The sequence below is a fragment of the Cheilinus undulatus genome, linkage group 11, assembly GCF_018320785.1.
Source record: "Cheilinus undulatus linkage group 11, ASM1832078v1, whole genome shotgun sequence".
Classification (NCBI taxonomy): domain Eukaryota; kingdom Metazoa; phylum Chordata; class Actinopteri; order Labriformes; family Labridae; genus Cheilinus; species Cheilinus undulatus.
In genome coordinates this window covers 23,455,009-23,476,304 of record NC_054875.1, presented here as the reverse complement: position 1 = coordinate 23,476,304, position 21,296 = coordinate 23,455,009, and the positions used below count along the sequence as shown (strand labels likewise).

General features: G+C 38.6%; 3 protein-coding genes across 4 annotated transcripts; all 3 read left to right on the top strand.

Annotated features, from left to right (window-relative positions):
• The first annotated feature begins 148 nt into the window (after window positions 1-148).
• mkrn4 (makorin, ring finger protein, 4) lies at window positions 149-7,600 on the top strand. 2 transcript variants are annotated; one of them, XM_041800477.1, is made up of 8 exons: window positions 149-304; window positions 4,554-4,682; window positions 4,771-5,009; window positions 5,082-5,170; window positions 5,251-5,507; window positions 5,588-5,695; window positions 6,538-6,637; window positions 6,737-7,600. In XM_041800477.1, exons 1-8 carry the CDS (start codon window positions 231-233, stop codon window positions 6,896-6,898), a joined length of 1,158 nt encoding a protein of 385 aa, XP_041656411.1. In that variant the 5' UTR covers window positions 149-230; the 3' UTR covers window positions 6,899-7,600. The 2 variants fall into 2 exon arrangements, with proteins under 2 accessions (XP_041656411.1, XP_041656413.1); XM_041800479.1 differs by having other exon boundaries at window positions 6,570-6,637; window positions 6,737-6,753.
• Window positions 7,601-7,733: 133 nt separating this feature from the next.
• fance (FA complementation group E) lies at window positions 7,734-14,405 on the top strand. The gene is made up of 10 exons (XM_041799625.1): window positions 7,734-8,049; window positions 10,578-11,160; window positions 11,275-11,319; window positions 11,403-11,459; window positions 11,552-11,695; window positions 11,779-11,902; window positions 12,646-12,721; window positions 12,816-12,882; window positions 12,974-13,099; window positions 13,180-14,405. Exons 1-10 carry the CDS (start codon window positions 7,841-7,843, stop codon window positions 13,282-13,284), a joined length of 1,536 nt encoding a protein of 511 aa, XP_041655559.1. The 5' UTR covers window positions 7,734-7,840; the 3' UTR covers window positions 13,285-14,405.
• A 112-nt stretch (window positions 14,406-14,517) lies between these two features.
• rpl10a (ribosomal protein L10a) lies at window positions 14,518-16,650 on the top strand. Its single transcript, XM_041799626.1, has 6 exons — window positions 14,518-14,622; window positions 15,065-15,136; window positions 15,239-15,319; window positions 15,908-16,056; window positions 16,149-16,321; window positions 16,439-16,650. The coding sequence occupies exons 1-6, from the start codon at window positions 14,618-14,620 to the stop codon at window positions 16,607-16,609; spliced, it is 651 nt and encodes a 216-aa protein (XP_041655560.1). The 5' UTR covers window positions 14,518-14,617; the 3' UTR covers window positions 16,610-16,650.
• The last annotated feature ends 4,646 nt before the right edge of the window (window positions 16,651-21,296 follow it).

Genomic DNA, 21,296 nt, shown 5'->3' with positions numbered 1-21,296 from the left:
GGTAGATGATTTCACACAACACACATCCTCACATCAATTTATTCACTTGTAAAAAATAATTTAAAGGTGTGATCAATATGAAGAACCAAACCGGAAGCATAGACAAATATCTGGATGGAACGGTTAGCTATACGTAACGAGCAACGTCAACGTGTGGTTGCCATTGGCTCGTGTCTATGGTAATTAGTGGTAGGAGACACCGGCTGTAAACTATTTAGCTAGGTGGTAGGATGGAGCGGGGTCGGCGGCATGCTCAAAACACACGGAGGATGGACTACTCAGGCCGTAATGGAAATATTTGTCGGTAAGCAGCATTTCGACTCACAAAAGCGGGCGGGGAAAGTGCAAAACTTAGGAGAAACTGACAAACTTATTTAAAGTTGAGTCGTTTCTACGTTCCAGTGCAGCGCTGTACTTGAGCGCGGACGTTGAGGAAAAAATTTGAAGTTTAGGCGATATTTCTTGATCCGTGATTATCTTATCAACACGAAAAAGTTGTGTTTTAGTTGTGTTTTCACCAAAGGGAAGTTGTGGTACGGTGAAGAGCCACGCGGAAACTGGGTGGATGTGAATAAAGTACTTTGTTGTGCCTTGTTTTTTTTTAGCATGTAGCTCTCGAAGTCATTTTATGGTGCTATCCCTGACCTGTGTTAGCTATGTGTTCTCGAATTTATTTTGAAACTCAACCGCCGTTTTCAAAAAAGTCTACACTCAAAGTTAGTGAAACAACGTTAGCTTTTAACGTGACTGTTGGTAACCTTTTGCAGTGGATGGAGGCCTAGTTTTCCGACAGCATGTAAACATCAGTAGTTGAGAGGTTGAGGAAACTGCGTCTGTGGGAAAAGTTTCACTTTTTACGGCTTGCTTTACAAAACACTCGCGAGCTATCTTAACCCTCTGAGACCCTGCATGTACACATCAGGACATTACATTATGGCTTTCCCACAGTGAAGTCATAAATACTGGTATTGGGATATAACTTCTTGTATTTTCCATAGAAAATACAAGCAATTTGCTTGTAATCTTGAAGGAATTTGCTTGAAAATTCGTTGGAATTGTCATACAATTTATGAGATGTGTTTGTATATTTGATAAACAAACGTATCCCATATGTTTGGGATGTTTTTTTTTATTTAAAGTGTTTTTAGAGAGGTGGGGGATGCCCTGAAAGCTTTCTATACTTTCATGATATATTTGTAATTTGTTTGGAATTGGAGCACAGCACAGTTGCATTACAAGATGGAGTATCAAAATGCTCAACATGGTAATCATAAATACACACAGTGAGTGAAAATACAGATAACAGAGCCTCTCCTTATCTATTAGCCATGCTTTCTTGGTCTAGGAAGAGCCTTCCAGAATATTATGCATATTCTCAGTCTGACATAATAAAGAAACAGTCTATTTTTGATTGAATAGTTCTGTTTCCCCTTTGGATCAATATGTCAAATATTACAAAGGTAGTAGAACGAATATAACCTTGTGCCAGTCAGTGTTAATTTTGGCAGCCAATTTAATTTTAGTTTTAGTCTATAAAAAGTCCTCACATTTTAGTCTTTATTGGGTACTGTTGATTTGAGGGTGAGGCATTCCTAAATGAAGGCATATTGGGCCCCTTAAATCTTTATTAAAAACCACATTTAGCTTTGATCATTTTCACCCAAAAGTCTTGAATATGTATGCATGACAATATGGTATGTATGAAACGTCTAACTTCCTTACTACATTTGATGCATAAAACCCACTTCTGGGGGTTCATCCAATTTTTAAGTTGTGGAGAGATCTGAAGACGATGTAGCCCGCTAAATTGTAATTTTTTAGTTTTGTTGCATACAGATATTTTATTGGCATAAAATGGGATTCCCAAAAAAGATGACAAATTTGAACAGAAAATTTTGGTAATCAATGAATCATTACAAGACCCCCAAAATTTAAAGTGGAAAATATACCTATTCTTTGCCAGAATGACTTATTACAGGGTACAGAAAAAGTTTTCTTTTGTGCTGTGCAGTAAGATAAGTCTGTTGAACTTCTATGCAGACATAATTTTTTTTTGTAAAATTTTTTTTATTTTTGTTCAAAGATGAGGCTTAAGTTTTGAACTTATCAGGCCCTGCTTATCCCAGATAAGTTGGAGAAATTAAAATGCAATCCAAGCAAAAGTACAGGTCTCAGGAGGTTAAGAGTGCTGTGTAAAAGTATTTACCCCCTTTTTTAATCCCGATTTTTTGCATATTTATCACACTTAAATGTTTAGGATCATCAAACCAATTTTAGTACATCACAAAGACAACCCAAGTTAATACAAAATGCAGTTTCTAAATGATGGTTTTATTTAATAAGGGAACAAAAATCCAAACCTACCTGGCCCCTATGTGCCAAAGTAATTGCCCCTGAACCTAATAACTGGTTGTGCCAACCTTGGCAGTAATAACTAAAATCAAGCATTTGTGATAACAGGTGATGAGTCTTTTACATCCCTGTGGAGGAAATTTGGCCCACTCCATATTTGAAGGTTTTCAAGTACGAACTGCCTGTTTAAGGTCACACCACAGCATCTCAATTGGATTTAAGTCTGGACTTTGACTTGGTCACTCCAAAACCTTAATTTTGTTTATTATGAGCCATTCAGAGGTGGACTTGCGGGTATATTTCGGGTCGTTGTCCTGCTGCATAACCCAAGAGCACTTGAGGGCATGAACTGATGGCCAGATGTTCACCTTCAGGATTTTCTGGTAAAGAGCAGAATTCATTGTTCCATCAATCACAGCAAATAGTCCAGGTCCTGAAGCAGCTAAGCAGCCCCAGACCATCACACTGCCACCACCATGTTTGACTGTTGGCATGATGTTATTTTTATCAAATGCTGTTATTTTTACTCCAGATGTAACGGGCCGCACACCTTCCAAAAAGTTCAACTTCTGTCTCGTCAGCCCACAGAATATTTCTCCACAAGTTTTAGGGATCATCAAGATGTTTCTTGGCAAATGTGAGACAAGCCTTTGTGTTCTTTTTTTGTCAGCAGTGATTTTGGCCATGGAACTCTCCCATGATGTAATTTTTGCCCAGTGTCTTTCTTATGGTTGAGTCATGTACTCTGACCTAACTGAGGCCAGTGAGGCCTCCAGTTCTTTGGATGTTGTTCTGGGTTCTTTTGTGATCTCCTGGATGAGTCGTCGTTGCTCTCTTGGAGTAATTTTGGTTGGCTGACCACTCCTGGGAAGGTTCACCACTGTTCCTAGTTTTCTCCATTTGTGGATAATGGCTCTGACTGTGGTTTGCTGGAGTCCCACAGCCTTGGAAATGGCTTTGTAACCTTTTCTGGACTGATGGATTTCAATCACTTTGTCTCTCATTTGTTCTTGAATTTCCTTGGATTGCGGCATGATGTGTTTCTTTTTGAGATCTTGTAGCCTACTCCACTTTGTCTGACAGCTTCTATTTAAGTGATGTCTTGATTCAACAAACATGGTGGTAATCAGGCCTGGGTGTGGCCAGTGAAATTGAATGCAGCTTTCCAAGAACTGTGGTTAATCACAGTTAACTCATGATTTAACAAGGGGGCAGTTACTTTATCACATAGGGCCAGATAGGTTTGGATTTTTTTCCCTTAATAAATAAGATAGTCATTTAGAAACTGCGTTTTGTATTAACCTGGATTGTCTTTGTGATGTACTAAAATTGGTTTGATGATCCAAAACATTTAAGTGTGATAAATATGCCAAAAAATCAGGAATCAGAAAGGGTCCAAATACTTTTTCATGGTACTGTATAACTTGACATAGCGACTAATTGAAAAATTAATTAAACAGACATTTGGAGCCAATAACCGACATAAAACTGCTGTCGGTTATTTCGGTTTTGTCAATATGAGTAACTAATGTCAATGACAGTTTTAAGGAAAGAAAATATGTTTGATCTTAAATCTTTTTCAGGAGTTCAGACCAGAAAATTCATTTGAAAATGGCCAGTCAAACTGGAATCAGCACCACTCAGGTTTAATCACTAGAAGGGCACAAAACTGTTTAAAGAGAGCTGAATTTTATAGATTAAGCAGCATGATTTTGTTCTGGAAGTACACAAGATTGATGCATTGAACTTAAAAATATGCAAAATTCATTCATTAACCGTAATTGAGGAAAAAAGTTCAATTAACCGGGATTAGGATTTTTGCCATAATCGCCCAGCCCTAACTTGGCAGCACTATCAGTGTAGTTCATACTGTTAAGATGTGTAGGACAGTGATTTGCTGTTGCTCCTTTTAATGCCTGTTAAACCAGAAATGTTTCCTACCTTTCTAAAGGGCTGAGGTACTGACAACTGGGTCTTCTCACAATACAATAATGTTGGGTTGGCAAGCATTTAGTCATCCTTGCTTCAGTAAAGAAAAAATCTCCCCTTTTGAAATATTCAGTGTTTTGTCCCTTACTTTTAGTCTATAAGAGGTGATACAGGCTTTTTCTTTTTTGGACATTCAATCTGCACAGACAAGGAACATCCCTGCTTTTTATTTCTTCATGGTATAAATTTATTCCCTTTTCTTTTCATTACAGGCGTTTTATAAATGGCTTTTGCAGATATGGTTCAAGGTGTAATTACCGACATGAACGGCCAGTTTTACCATCATCCCAAATTTGTAGGTACTTTCAGAAAGGTGGATGCTGGTATGGTGAAAACTGCAGGTAAATTATCAAACTCTTTCCTCACTACTCCAGAAGATGATGAAATGCACTTAAATAACCTTTGTTCATTCAATGTTTCCACCACTAGATATCTCCATGTTTTACAACCTGAAGTTGCTGCAGGTAGAAGAGGCTCAGTGCCTACCGTCTCCTCCTTCAGTGTTGTTTATGCTCCTCCTGACAGAAGAGGGTCAGAGCCTGCTCTTTTGCAGGCTGAGGTGACATCCAGGCAAGAGAGCAGCAGATCAGAATCCGTGGTTATTGTCTCAAATCACCAGCATAATACTGGGCACCTGGCAGCAGATATCGCTGAGGAACAAACACAAGGTACTGGATGTTTTCATGAGTGAACCTGACTTTAAGTATGTTCCCTGACTTTACACTTGCTTTTTGGTGTAGATGTGGATTCTCATCTTGCTGCTTCCAGGGAATCAGTCCATAGCTTAGACATTGCTCAAGCAACTACCCACAACAGATGTAATGAGCAGGTACATGTGTTTTTTACAGGGCATGTTATCAACAATATCTAACCCAAAAAGCTTAAACTGAATGCAGAGTTTGTGTCCAGGGGGCTTCTTCCCATGAGACAACCGAGGATGGTGGTGCTGCTGCTGCGGCCCCAAGTACCAAAAGGTCAGTTGGGGAATTAGAGGCCTACCATCAAAGTAAAAATGTGACCTGTGGCATATGCATGGAAACGGTGTATGAGAAGCCGGATCCAAGAAGCCACATGTTTGGAATCTTGCCCAACTGCAATCACTCCTACTGTTTACAATGCATCATGACCTGGAGGAAAACAAGAGACCTTGGGCCAGACACAGTAAAGTAGGTATCATGAATATTAAGCTGCATTTTACAATGCACCTAAAATGATTTGAAATCAATATTTACCATTTGTTCCTCAGGACCTGCCCACAGTGCCGAGTGAGGTCTGCCTTTTATGTGCCCAACAAATATTGGGTTGAAGGAGAAGAAAAGGAAAGCTTAGTTTCTACCTTCAAAGAGAAATTCAGGTATGAGGTTCAAACAAGCTCTGATTGCATCTCTGTTCTCACATACAAGTGCGACCAACTGACGAGCAGAATTTTGGATGATAAGATCAACCGACCTAATGGACGGTGTCAGCCCTTGATGTTTCAAACTCCACTAATGGCCTCTATCTAAAAGAATATATGCTTATGCTGTTTACATGACTACTTGAGTAATCTGGTCACCCCAACAATCAGATCACTTGTTTTAGTATGCATGTAAACACTGATTTGAGTAAACATTGAGGTTGACTGATGACTCCAGTTCATCACAAACACGCACTGTAACTTTTATTACGGGACATCTTTTAAACAAAGTAAAAAAAAAAAAAAAAAAATCTAGAGAACTTGTTAAAGTAGAACTTATGCTATGAAAGGTTGTATGATTGCACAGGTCACCATAATTTAAATACTGTTAGGTTTATCAGTACCATGTTAAAAAACTGTAATACCTGAACTTAAACACAAGAATTGTTGAACATTTTTTTTGCTCCCATTGTTGGCTGAAGATGGATGCTGAAAAGCAAAAGTGGTCAAATCTTAGCAAGCTAAGTAAGCAGCTATTTGAATTTAATAACTCTTGAACATGCATTAAATGTACTGCAGATTTAAATGATTGTGAGGTTTTAAATGTAAACTAATCATTTTTGCCCTGAAATTCATCCTGAGATTTATATTATGACGCATTTAGCGGTGTATCTGAGCCCGAATGTTGAGCTGCATCAACTTCCACAAACAAAACCGTCTAAAATGATAAATCTCTACACACAGTTGAAATGTGAAGATTTATGATGATATAAATACATGGAAACTTTCTGTGCTTTCAGTAAGAAAAGCTGCACTTACTTTTCCCGATCAGGATGGTGCCCCTTCCAAACAGAATGCCTTTACAGACACGACAAACATTCACGTCACAGATCATTTGAGGTAAATATAATCCAGTGTCTGCTCTAACATTTGTATGCACAAGATAATCTTTGCATTTTTGCTTTTCCTTCACACTGTTCTCATTTGTTCTCTTTACAGTTGCCTATAGACGAGGACGATGATGATGACGAAGATGACTATGACTATGATCTGCTCAACCTTTTCATAGCCATGACCTTACTTGGTGGTGATGATGATGACTACGATGATGATGACGACTATGACTTTCCTTTTTACCTAGCTGCAGAGTATGGTTTCTAAGCTTTTTCATATTTTTGTCAGTGCCTGAAACCACTGAACAGGGTTTTAAATATAAAACTATAGAATGCATGACTATTTGGATCCTTCTTTCCTCATTGGATCTATGTTGAAACATCTTGAATAGCCATGACAAAGATCAGGGTTATAACCATTCACTGCAGAGCCAAGGAAGTTCAGGATTTTAATAACAGTTGGACTAAAGCAGGTCATTTTACTCAGCAGCCCTCCTTCAGCCAGAGAGGAAGTAACATTTGAAATGACCTGCTGGCTACTTGGCTTGTCATAGAACAGGGTTTGTTGCTCCTGCTCTGGAAAATAAAAATTCTTGTGTGGGAATTGATGATTCACCCCTATTTAACTTGTGGGTAATCTGGTGCCTCCTAGTTTGAATTTGTAATTCTTTCACATGCCAGTGTGCTTTAAGATTGTTGCAGATTGTAATTTACCCTTGGCATCTCCACTGGTGAGTGTTCTGACTCTGTCCAAGCAGTTTGCACCATTTTGATATTTTTTAAAGTGTTGAGTGGTAATTGTCTACGGATAAAAAGTGTACTGTAATTCTTGCTGAAGTCAAATACTGATGATACCTGCCTCACAAGATCCTCCATTTCTAGACTTGGTAAGAACATAAAGGTTGAGATTTTATTACTTTTAAACAAGTTGTACTTGTACACAGAAAATAAAACATTGCTTTACACTTTGTCTCATTGAAAAGACGTGCTGTTCTCTTTATTGACAAAGTTCTGCAGTTCTGTATCGAAAAGGGTGCATGACTTGTTTTAATTCCAACCACTAGGGGGTGGTGTGAAAAAAATGTAGAGAAATTACTTGCGAAGAAGAAACGTAAACTCAAGTGGCGGGTTGACTCTCCTCCATTATTTATGGTTGATAGCAACAGGCAGTACTGACACGAAGTATGTATTTGTGACTTTGTGTGGCACTATGGAGGCTGGTATGATTCTGAGTCGGTTTGACGGGCAGTCGAAGCTTCTGGTCCGGGCTCTTCTCTCTGGAGTCTCCGGTCCTTTCAGGGCTCTGGGGGTCTTCGTCAAGCAGCATCGGGCCGGTGATATGTCGCTGTCTAACTTCATAGAAAACCTGTGTCGGGTAGAAATTTACTTAGGAGATACCAAAGTCCAGCCACTAACGGTGTAAGTTAAACTTCAAAACGTTATGTTACGTAAACTGGTTGGTAACAAATACTGCAGTGTCACCTCTATTGCTGCGCAACTGTGTAAAAGTTTTAATAGTAAATTGTGTGAATTCCTCAGTTTGAGAGCTTGCATTCGTGTAAAAGCAAAATATTGTCATCTAAACGTGGAAAAATTGACCATAAAAGCCAGGAAACGTTGATTATATTCCATTTGTGAAAGTCTTATGGCATGGCACTGTTTTCATTCTTCAAGAGTCTTTTAGGACCTTAGAAATTTTAGGACATAAAAAAATCAAGGCCTTTTTTAGAGTCAGGAAAGTCAGTAAAACATGAAACTGAGCTCTACACATGCTGCTGTATCCAAACACGTTAAAGCTCATGCAGCGTCACTGTCCTAAGAGAGTTTCAAAAGTCCTCCAGTCTCAGAGTCCAAACTTTGTATTTCTATCAGGTATGATCAAAAACATTTGTCCAAAAAATTCTAATCATGCGGTGGGACAGAATTTGTGATATTTTGGGTGTCAATTTATCTGAAATGTTGGGTTTCAAAACACTGAGGTACTGGGGGGTTAGTTAGCAGGTATGCTGTTTGCATGCTTGCATTTTACTATAAAATTAAATGAGATGCCAAGTCCATAGAACATGATACTTTTAAAAAAATAATGCAGTGATTGTTTTTTCCTGCCACACTGTATGATCTTTTTGTCACACCGCATGGTTTTTAGAAAAAGTCAATCAGTGCAAGTGGTTTATGTTTGCATTTTACATCTCAACACTACATTTTATGTGTATTTTATCTTTTTAAACTTTTTTAGTCAATCATGGCATATAAACTGATAAAAAGAGGAGATGTTTGTGAGAAAATGAAGGTATACATTAAACAGAATTAAGCTGCTTACACTTAGACAGAGTCAGTTAGATGTTGGATACCCAGACCTGACCCTGCTTGTGAGTACATGGGGAAATACAGTGGTTGATTGTGATTGTGGTTTATTTTGATAAGTTCTCCCTCCTCTTGGATGCTCATCCTTGGTGATACCCTTCATCTAAACCAATTATGTCAAACAGCTTTATGATATACTAGTATGTTTAATAGATGAGGTTTCCATATTTAAAAAAGATGTGAAATGATGTGTCTGTGACACAATATGCTTTGGGACGCTGACAAAAATGACAACATTAGTGGAAAAATCTGACCATGTTCGGTGTTTTACAAAGAAAGCAGAACAAGTTAGAATCAGATGCATTATGATAATGATTTCTAACAGTGCTTCTCTAAAATAAACATGGTTTATCAGAGGACAGTTGCTGACTTTTTTTGATCATCAAGAAGTAAAATAATGACTTAGAAAAGTTAAATGTATCTAAATAAAGTAATGGTTAATAATTATGACAAATTCAGTCAAATAAGAAAACTTAACAGTATTTACATTTAATACTAAAAAATACTCATGTCACACTGAATGATTTGGGTACCTAAGTTTAAAAATGCGTGAATACACTCAAAATCGAATAAAAATATAAGATACCACATATGTGTCATAGATGTGCAGGTTTGGTAGAACACAACTCAACTTAATGTTGAGGTTTAGTAAAAAAAAAAAATCTAAATTTCAACCCAAAATGTCACACACCCTGGGGCGCGCCGGTAATCGAGTGGTTAAGGCGCACGCCATATACGCAGTCAACCCGGGTTCGAATCCGGCCCGTGGCACTATTTCCTGCATGTCTCTCCCCACTCTCCTCCCTGTTTCCAACTCTATCCACTATCTTATCTAGTAAAGGCAAAAAAGGCCAAAAATAAATCTTAAAAAAAAAAAAAAAAAAAAAAGTCACACACCCATTTCTTGCTATTATTTCTTAAAGGTGCAGTGTGTGAAACTGGGAATATTAGCAACAGTCAACTATGGATTGTGATGCCCATTTCTGTCAATTGAAAAAATAAATTCCTTCCATGGGTGAGGGACTAACCAAGTCTGTTTGGTTTCTTCCATGGTACTGTAGAAACATACAAAGTGCAAAAATCCAAGATTGTTGGATTGTATGTATGAATAAGAGGCGCATTCTTAGTTAATAATAACAAAAAAAAAAAAAACAGTTTATAGATGACTTAATATTACTTTAGATGGATCTATTAATAAATATGTTTCATTTTTACCAAGTTTGTTCTGCTAAATGCTACTAGGCTATTACACAGTACACATTTAAGACTGGGGAATATATCTGGATTTTTAGATATATCTATTCATGTGAATTTAGAGGCCCTTTAAAGTAAACAGTATATTTATTTAGTTTAATTTTATCTTGACAAACATGCAGTTTTAATGAAAGAAAAGTTATGAAAATATGAATGAACTACCTTTAAACCTTAAACTTACAGTAATAGGGGCTCATTTCTAGATTGACAGCTGATAAGACCTTTATTTACTCAGGAGATTACCTCTGAAATGCTGAATTTGATTTAAACCACAAGTATCAGTGACTTCTAGTGAACTCCAAAAAACAATAATTTTCTCTTTCTTCCAGTCAACCCCTGGTATGCCTGTTTCCAACACTATTCAAGCAAAACCTGTTGTCCTTCATCCATCTGGTCCAGCCAATTCTTCCTCAGTCCACAGTTCTTCCTCTGCTTAACTGCCTTGAACAGGACCCTCATCCGAGCCCCTGGGTAACTGCTCTGGTCAGACAGGCGAAGAGGAGCATGGGGGTCTGTGATGAGGGCCTTCTTTGCTCTCCAACATGCAGCGAGAGACTCAAGGAGCTGTCACAGCGCTTCGCAGGTTGTGGTCCAACTGGAGGATGGGCAAAATGCTTAAGCCATCAAACAGAGGAATCTGAATCTCAGAGAGCGTCTGGTTTGTCAGAGCTCGGCACACAAAGAAAGAGGAAGAGCAGCTTGGTGTCTCTGGACTCAGACGAAGATGGAACAGGGCAGAAGAATAAACGAATGAAAATGGATGTCTGTGTTAGTGAGTGCATTGAAACTAAAGAACCAAGCTTGACAGAAAAGTTGTCTGGAGGATTAGAAAGTGATGCTCCAACAGAGAGTCTTGCTGAAGAACAACAACCAGCACCAGAACATCCATGTGATCTGCCTGAGCATATAAAGGTATAGAGTCACTCAAAGGCAGGGCCTGCTTCTTACAAGTTTACCTTTTCAATTAAGGGAAGAGTCAAGACTGTAGTTAAAAGGATGTTTTGCTCTATTTTTCCTGATCTTTAGGTTACTGTGCTGCAGTTGAAAGAATTACTGGAAAGTCAGACGGAGGTAAAAATACTTTTTACACAGCCTTCATGATTATTACTAGGGGCGTGGCAATAGTGTCTCACTATTACTATTATTATTTGAAGTGGGACCAGAGCTCCAATGATGTGTTCAAGGTGCTAGATGAGTGTGACCCTACCCAGGTAAGTCCTGAACACTTAATAGAGCTCCTTAGAATCTTGTTGAAGTGTGAATTGAAAACATTTTAAATCTGTTATCCACATCTCTCCGTTAGCTTGAGCTGTTGTGCAACATGCTGAGATTCCCTGACCTACCAGATCAGATTCTCCCCAAGCTGTGCAGCAGCGTTTTAGCTCCCTCTCTTGACATCAGCTACAGCACGGCAGCAACACTCATCAGGAGCCTACTGCTGGAGAAGGTACATCACAAAAACAACCCAAGTATGCAAAAAAAAATTTTTGCAATCCATGCTGACAGGAAGAAATTTATCCACACCTGCAGGTTCTGTCACTCTCAGAGCCAGCCTCTAGATGTCTTGTCACGGCTGCATCGTCACTGTGCAGCCACTGTCCCAGACCGATGTGCCATGCTCTTATTGAACCGGTGCTTCAGGATAAGAGCATAGGTGAGAAAAAGTTCAAACGATTTTTAACACTTCGTATGAATGTACAGTATGCAGTTAGAAAATGACAAATTATTGCATCAGTCAGACTAAAACTGGACTTTTAAAAATATCTAAACATGTCAGTCCAACTGAAATCATAGGGAATCAGATTCAAAATTAGAATATTTGACTTTAGTTATCCCAGATAAATTTATCTCAGTTTCACAGCCTACCAAGACTAATGAAGGCATAATACAAAGAAACAGGGCAAGATAGCTCTGTCCTAAGGCATCAAAGGCATCAATATACACTTGCATTTATACCCCAAGCATCCTGCACCTGTTCCTCAGATTCCACACTGGACCTGAGCCTAAATGTATAGCATAACAGAGGTTGCTTGGTAAAGTCTTCTGTGTAAAGCTTGGAGAATGTATGAAATGTACTGAGCTGTAAAATGTGTCCATGCTCTCTACAAATGACCAGTCTGCTGCTTTCCAACTTCTTGACAATGTCAACCGGTGAAAGGGTCTAAAATTTCTAGCTGAGGAGAGGGCGTGTCATTATCCGCTGTAACAGAGTCACGCATGCTTCTGACAATAAATGTATTGCCTGCATACTTGGATAAAGACAGTGGTCCAGTTAAAATGCCTATTAACAGTATAGCTTGACTTTACACTGTAAACACACTGACTATCAAGGAGGGTCAGATTTAGTTAAAATGGATGGCTTTTTATTATCTATTTTGATCTTAATCTTGTTTTCAGGGAATCACCAGGCTGAGCTGCTGAACAGACTGATAGAAGGCTGTCTGGATTCCCACTACAGACTACTGGTGCTTCAGTGAGATGAAATATTTTAATTCTATATTTATTTGTTTCTGCTCCAAAATGTAAAAAATCACCTTATAATTGACTTTTACTTTTTCCCCTCCTAGAATGACTCTGAAGGTAGCATGGAATGAGGCAGTGCTCTCCATCATCCACAGCTTGCTAGACACCAAGGTATTCTGAATGTTTCTTTAATGGAAGAAAGCTTAAGTACCACTTTATAATATTTAACAACGTTACTATAAAGCTCCTGTCTTTTCTTCAGCTTGACTTGAGTGGAGAGGTTTTCACTCACTTTGGCGAACAGCTCGTCAGCCAGGGTCCTCAATTCACAAAATCTGTAAAGTTTGCAAAAATGATCCTGACAGTCCTCACTAAATACAGCACTCATGTAAGTTTGCATGTTTACTTTATTACGTATTATTGTTGATCACAAATTCTAATTGTATTTTGTGTTGCTCTCTTTTTCAGGTAACTGCTGCACACAAACACTCCCTATCAGGTTGCTTGGCGATAAATGAGACCTTCCTGAAAAAGCCTCTTCAAGCTGCTTTGAAAAGAATCCCAGACTCATGAAGATTTTTTGAATTCCTGATAGTGTGTTTTTGTAAGGAGTTTACTACTGCATAAAACATTTTCAACAAAGATGCACAACAGAGTCAAATGTGAGGTCATTCATTTGATATACTGTCCTTTTATAAAACCTCAGGATACTCATTTCCTCCTTGTACTTATTCAAACAATGTCTAAATTCAGTTTGTCTAAATGTATTTTTTTAATATACTTTTTACAGTTGTAAATATGCTGCAGATTACAGATTTTACCCAATCCCAAACCAAGTAAATTGTGAAGTGAGGATTATCTGCCATGCATTTGCACAATAAAAGATGTCCACTATGGACATTTTTTATTGTGCCTCCTCGAGTTCGATGGTTAAAGAAGACATCCAGTCTTAGGTCTCACATGGATTCTGACAGCTCTTCATACAAGATATGTGATGATAAATTGCCAAGAAAAATTAGCTGGCACATTTTGTTACAACTGGTTTACTATAACCCAATAAAAACATACATCCTTCAGGAATATGAACAGGAAGATAAGGAAAAGGTATGTTTCATACCCACTGCCAACAAAAAGAAAAAAGCTGAATTTTAAAAGTTTAAATGTGATCTACCCACACACCAGTTCTTGAGAATGTGATGTGAATAACTGCTTTTTTAGTTGGAGAGATATTGCTAATTTTGATCATGTATTTGTTGATAGTGCTTAAATCTACTTATTTTGCCTTAATGTACAGAGCTGGCTGCACAGTCTAAATGTTGCTTTTGACAGTGGAAGAAATTAATGTCGGGTTTCTTTGTTGCAGATGGAAACTTAGAGCCTGTCCTTAAAACTTTAATTTTACGTGATACATTCTTTATTCACAAGTGCAGAGAGATATCTTAAAACTAAGCCCAATCTGAATCACTGGAAGATTGAGTTAAATTTTTCCAGAAGATCTCTTACACGAGAAGCCCTTAAGTTATCTTCTTCAGTCAATGTTTTTTTTTTTTTTTTTAATTTAAATAAAAAGGCCCATATTTCTGGAATCTATATTATTTTTTTTGCCTCTTATCTGTTTATTTTGGGGTGTTTTTTTGCTTTCACTTTTTACCTTTCCTGTTTGAAATTCTCTTTCATGTCTACAATCGTTCACCCTGAGCGTTGTTCCTGATATGCCTTGATGTATTAAAATGCCCTGTTTGTTTGTACTTGCATATTCTTAAATAAAATAAAACCACAACTCGGCGACCAAAAAAAACTACGTCGCTTTTATGTGACGTCATCAACTCGGCCGCTTTTATCGTACGCAACTTCCCCCTGAACTTCCTTTTCCAGCGTAGCAAGGAGAGAGGCGACAGCAGCCAAAATGAGGTAAGGCATAGTTTTAGCCGTAAATGTCGTTAAATTGTAACATTTTTCCTTCTAACTGAGCCGTACAGCATATATAAGAATGAAAAGTTTATTTTTGAGCTGCAGTTGTGGCTTTAGCAGAGTTTTAGCTCTTGTACATGAAGCTAGCATTACGTATGGCTCCCTGTCATCTGCCGGTCTCCGACACCATGACCTAAGTTTTAAAGTAATCCATCATCATCCACAGATTTTAAAACATTTTATAAAGCTATCAAGCATTTGATGTATGAATACATTATCCTAGATGATAATGTGATATATCTTGTCAAGCTTTGCCGCTATTTCATGATGTTTCACCGCGACCATTGACGAACGATATAACCGCGGTGTTTCGACGTGCTTCCGTCATTATATATGCTTATATTGAAGTCTGCATTTGTTTGTTTTTTTATGTTAATTACAGTAAGGTGTCCAGGGATACGTTGTACGAGGCCGTGAAGGAGGTCCTGCAGGGCTCTCTGGCCAAGCCAAGGAAGTAAGTTTGATTAAAAAAAAAAAAAAAAGCTTGTCACTGTCACAGTGATATTTCAGTGAGTGTCACTGAAATGCCGTTTAATGACTTTGTGTCCATCTATAGGTTCACAGAGACAGTGGAGCTGCAGATCAGCTTGAAAAACTATGATCCCCAGAAGGACAAGCGTTTCTCCGGCACTGTCAGGTTCGACCTTTTATTGTTTCACCCAGCCTTTTCTCTGTGTGCTACCAGCCCTGTCTGAGTATTTAAACAGCCCGTTTTATGGCAGATATCTGTAGAAGTATGAAAAATAAACATGAAGTTCAGACAGGCCAGGGGCAGACATGGAGAAGTACTTTGGGTAGTCTGACTGAGCTGACCCGGCATTGGCTGGAGGAGGCGAAGCAGACGGACCCCTACCCTGGGTCTTAAAACATGAGGGGAGGTTTTGAGTGACAGAGCTTGCAAGTTCATGTCCTCTGGCCGACCATTTTAATATTACCTAAGAAGTCTGCTGGACACCGGCAACAATGGTGGCGGTATGGGTAAGAACTTTTCTATTCCAGTGTTAAACTGAGAAAGTGTCGCTTTGTTTTAGTCAAGTTCTGGACACATCTGCTAAAAAGCACTTGACATTTAAAGCCTGAAATTAAAACTGGTTGTGTGATGTTGTATGTAAGAGAGCAAGATTCATTCATAATCATTACTCAGCCATGCCATTCATTACTATTGGATGCTCCCAGGTGGTAATGATGAAGGGAGTCGTGTACTCAAATATTCGTTACCCTGCAGGCTGAAGACTCTGCCCAGGCCCAAGTTCTCCGTGTGCATCCTGGGAGACCAGCAGCACTGTGACGAGGCCAAAGCTGCCGACCTGCCACACATGGACATTGAGGCTCTGAAGAAGCTCAACAAGAACAAGAAGCTGGTCAAGAAACTTGGTATGAAGTTGTCAAGGCTAGCTCAGTCTCTTACCTGTGATCCTGAAATCAAACAGGCTCCATTAACGTTAATGTTCTTGTTCCCTTTTTAGCCAAGAAGTATGATGCCTTCCTGGCCTCTGAGTCTCTGATCAAGCAGATCCCTCGTATCCTGGGCCCAGGGCTGAACAAAGCCGGCAAGTTCCCCTCCCTGCTCACCCACAACGAGAACATGACTACCAAGGTGGATGAGGTCAAATCCACCATCAAATTCCAGATGAAGAAGGTATGCAGCAGGAGCATTAAGCTTGGAAACCTTAACCACCTATCCTGTTTCATTTTGTTTTATACATACAATTATGAATTCCTTCTGGGTTACTCAACATATTTCTTCTTATTGTAGGTGCTCTGTCTGGCAGTAGCAGTAGGACACGTGAAAATGACAGAGGATGAGCTTGTGTACAACATCCACCTGGCTGTTAACTTCCTGGTGTCTCTGCTGAAGAAGAACTGGCAGAACGTGCGTGCCCTCTACGTCAAGAGCACCATGGGCAAGCCCCAACGTCTCTACTAGATGTCAGCTTTTCTATTAATAAAATGTGGAGATGCTCCAAAGTCCACTGTTGAGTGTAATTTTATTTAAAAAAAAAAAAAAATCAAATTCCTGTTTTCAAATGCTTTTTTAAGTGTTAGACTAATGGATATTGAAATAGTTTGACCTGATTTCACAAGACTTCCTGTTGAGGTGTAAATTGCAATGGGGAATATTCGCAATTGTGATTAACTTAAAGTTGTTATGGGTTTTCTATAAATTCAGCTATTTAAAAAATATGAAATGGAAATGGTTTGCTCTGTCTTCCCACAAGGAGAAAAACATTGGACTTTTACCTTCCAGATGGTGCTCGAGCAGCAAATGGTGTTAATCGATCCAGTTATGGGTGCCAGCTGGACACAACATTCATAGACAACCAGAAATATTTAGATGCTTCAGTCCAGCTCTGAATATTCCCATGGGTTACTTCTTGTATAATGCAGCAACAGTTGGAACATTTTTCTGCATATTTTAGTTGATATGAGTCTTCACATGTATAGTACCAATTCAGTACAGATGTGACCTCAAGACACTTTACTAAAGAGCTGGTCTAGACTTTCTATAGTTTTAAGACCCAACACTTATCCACCATGAACACAATACTGAACATTTTGTAAAGTAGATTTAGGCATGACCCTGAAAATCTAAAATTGTAATCTGTCAAACCTGTTCACGCTTGTCCCTCAGCAGAAAGGTTTTCTGCAGTTTGCCTGGAAGACAAGGGAAGGGTGAGTACTGTAAGGTTAGCAGGGGAAATTCAACTCATCCATGAATTCAGATTTTAAGAGCTTTCATGCAAACGTAAACTGGGTTTACACATGCCAAGGAGAACCTTTAATGAATTGGAAACATTCAGCAGAACCAGACTTGTTGGAAAGATATCTGATAAAACTGTGTTGGGGGAGTGAGGAGGGATAAATGAAATGCAGTTGTCATTACTGATAAAACTATTATATTTATAAAAAAAAAAGAAAACCGATGGGGAGGGAGGTCCCCTAAGGCATTGGTTGAGGTCTGAGCACCTCTCAAGGGGTTGTCGGGTCCTTTCTGCTCTCATGTCAAAATTAGATGAGGCTATATTTTTGTAAAGCCATATTTGAAACATAATGTACAACAGTATATTAGGGCCACCCTTACAGATAAAAAAAGTGTCCTTTTTTTAAGTTAATTTTTAAAAAATTATTAAGTCTTATATTTACAAGAGACCAAATAGAGAATTCCTGTGTTTAAAAGTTGTAAATTTACAATGGAAAAATGTTAGATTTTTTAAAGTCGTAAATTTGTGACAGCACAAGGTAAAAATTTACAAGGAACAAAATTGAAAACAGTGGTTGGATAACCCCAGTTAACAGAAATGTCCAGGTGATAATAATGGGAAGATTCTGGGATAAAATCAGAAGTACGTTCTCATTGCTCAGTCCCAGTAAGAAGTAATATAGGAGGCTCTCAACAGCAGTATTAGTGCAAAGAAAATAGCATTATCTGGTATGATCTATCACGCCATTAGCTATTTTTGACTTTAGAATCCCAAAAGTTATCAGTTCTGGTTTTCATTTCTCTGTGTGCCTTTTAAGGTTAAAAAGGTTTTTGTTTTTCCTCAGAAATGAACAGATCCTCTTTATTTTGTTGTATGTAAAGTAACCCTAATACACTGCAGTAATAATGAATAGTTTATAGGTAGGTTTTTGGCAAGAACGTGTGTGTAGGCCTGTTTCATTGGGATTTTGTCAATGAGAACTATTTAATGTTTCTGTTTTCTACGTGGGTCCCTAGGGGGCGTAGCTTTTCTCAGAAAGGAGGAGGGGGTGGCTATGAAAGAAGATTGGGAAATTCTGCCCTAAGAGGTGTGTGACACTCAACATTGCAGGGATGAGAACACCTCCAGAAAAATAAATTATATATATATATATATATATATACACACACACACACACACACACACACTTTTTTCAATAGAAATCAAATTCAAGTTAAAGTTGCTATTATAAGGGCCTTCAACCCCCTTATTTCTAGAGAATTTTTAATATTCCCACCCAGCTTATGAAACATGAGCTGTGTCTAATTTTGTAACATTTGAGGGGCTCTGTCAAAACTTTTCAGTGGACTCTTATTCATGGAAACTTCAGGAGTCACACATTTGATTCAACAACATGGACAAACAACACAAGCAGGTAAAGGTGAAAACACAGCAACACATAGAGCTGTTCCCATGAGCCTCCTGTGGCAGCCGCCCTGCTCTGGTCTGACTGTGGATCTCTTAATAGGATTATCTATTCTCAGGACAGGAGAAAGCCTGAAGGGTGAAATGATGCAAACACGGAGAAGATATATACAACAGTATGGTTGAGTTTTCAGCAGCAATGAGACATCCACTAGTGCCTGTGATGAGAACCGAAGTAATTTAGCGGGATTTCACCTTTGAGACTCTAGTATTAAACCTGTAAAGACACGATGGAAGCTCAGGTGAGTGAAATCTACCTACCGTCCTCCTTGTTTATGTCTATGCAGTTTCTTCAAAAACAGGAGTAATGCGTTTGAATTTATTTCAGCCTGAAGCAGAACAAACCAGCCCCTGTCCTCCCCCCTTGCTGGACAGTGAAGACAGTGATGAAGGTAACAGATATTACACGTTCATTAAAAATGTCCAGTAACCAGTATGACCGGTGTGACTTTAAACTGGGATGTATGTTAACAACAGAAAGCAGCCAAGAGGAGCCGCCAACCACCAATTGGAACGAGCTGTCAATTATTGAGCGTGTAGGTCTAAACAGGTACCACAGTGTGAGATTCTTCTATCCAAAGGCCATCATAGTATTCATATGACATGATTTCATTTGTCTTTTATTAAGCTTTAATAGTTCTTCTGTCTTTTTACAGCATAGAGATGTCAGAGAAAGATTTGGAGGTAAGATCACGTACTCTTCATCCACACTTAAATAAAACCCTGATCACATGCTGATCAAAATAATTGAACACTGTTTGTATTAGGCCGCACGTGGAGATTAATGCTCCTCTGTAATTTGAATGAGTAAGATGGAAACATTAAATCAGCTGTAGATACAGTATACCTTGCAGTATAATATGGGTTTTGTTCCCCTTGTAGTGAAAATGCTTTGCAGAGGAGTCTTTTAAAGGCTCATATAAACAGGCAAAATTTCAGGTTGTTGATGTTTTTTTATTCTTGCTGTCAGACCACCTTTGCTCAGATTGCCCTGGCCTTTCGATGTGATCAGTACACCCTGAAGCAGAGGCTGCAGGCAGAGGAACACGCCCGTAATCTGGCTGAGGAGAACATTCAGCTGGAGTTGACCAGAGGCAGGGAGACTCTGGAGGTGCAGAAAAGGCCAGATGATTTAAAAATTAGTTGTTACAACAGCACCAAAGAGCAGGATGACATGTTTGTGTGTTTTTAGATGTTAAAGAGCCTGTGTTTGGACAGTAAGCGGAGTAAGGTCCTGCAGAGACTGGAGTTGTCTCTGGACATCCTGGGTGGAACTGTGGAGCGGATTTCCAACACAGCAGAGGTACTCGGAGCTGTGCACCAGGTACACTGAAGATCTTTGCAGCCTTCAAAGTTTGATTAAAATGTTATTTGAGGCCCTTGTCTGGACTTTTTAACTGCTGTGTAACAGACTGAATTTAATATTGATGCCTCTTTGTAACATACAAAAGCAAACCAGGTTGCCATACAAGATTAGCCTCTTATATGATATGATATGATTTTGATATTTGCTGTCAGTAGATATCAGACAAGAATGTAAGATGTTAAAGAACCAGACTTTTTACATTTTAATTTTGCTCATTAATCACCAACAAGTGATACATTTGACTGAAAAGGAAGCAGGATGAGTTTTTTGGACAGAATACACTGCGTACTTATGATGGGACAAGATCAACAAAGAAATAAGACATACTGCTTTTTTAGTAGGCACCAAAATCCACACAAAGTGAAGGGTCCTCAGGAGCTTTCATATTTTATTGGGTTAAGATGTGACATCTTCTATTACAAGGGAGAGGGGTCTGGATCAGACCTCAGACACCCCCTCTTGCAGACCACTAGTCTACTGTGGGATGCCTCATCTTTCAGGACAGAGGTTACTAATTAACTGGTACAGCAGATTTCCTGTTTTGTAAGGTTTTTTTTAATGCAACTTTATTCAGTGGATGTTTTAGTCTTCTCTAGCTACACGGTTAATGTTACTATGTAAGCCAGTATAGCTACATTAGTTTTAGTTTTAGCAAACATAACTAATGCTACTGTAGCTAAGTTAGCTATGATAGCATTAGCTACATTTGCTAAAGATCATAATACTAAAACAAAAGCAAACATAGCTATATTGTCTTGCATAGTTACATTAACTAAATAGCTACCTACGTAGTTAAAGTTACAATGTAAGCTAATATAGCAGCTTTAGCTTTAGCAACATGAGCTTTAGCAAACATAGCTAATGCTACTGTAGCTAAGTTACCTTTGATAGCATTAGCTACATTTGCTTAAGATCCCGTTGCTAAAGCAAACAAAGCTATATTGGCTTGCATAGCAACTGTAACCATGAAGCTAGCTACATAATTAACATTACAATGTAAGCCAAAAACTATTTTAGCTTTTGCTTTAGCAACTTGAGGTTTAGCAAACGTAATGCTTCTGTACCTAAGCTAGCTTTGGCAA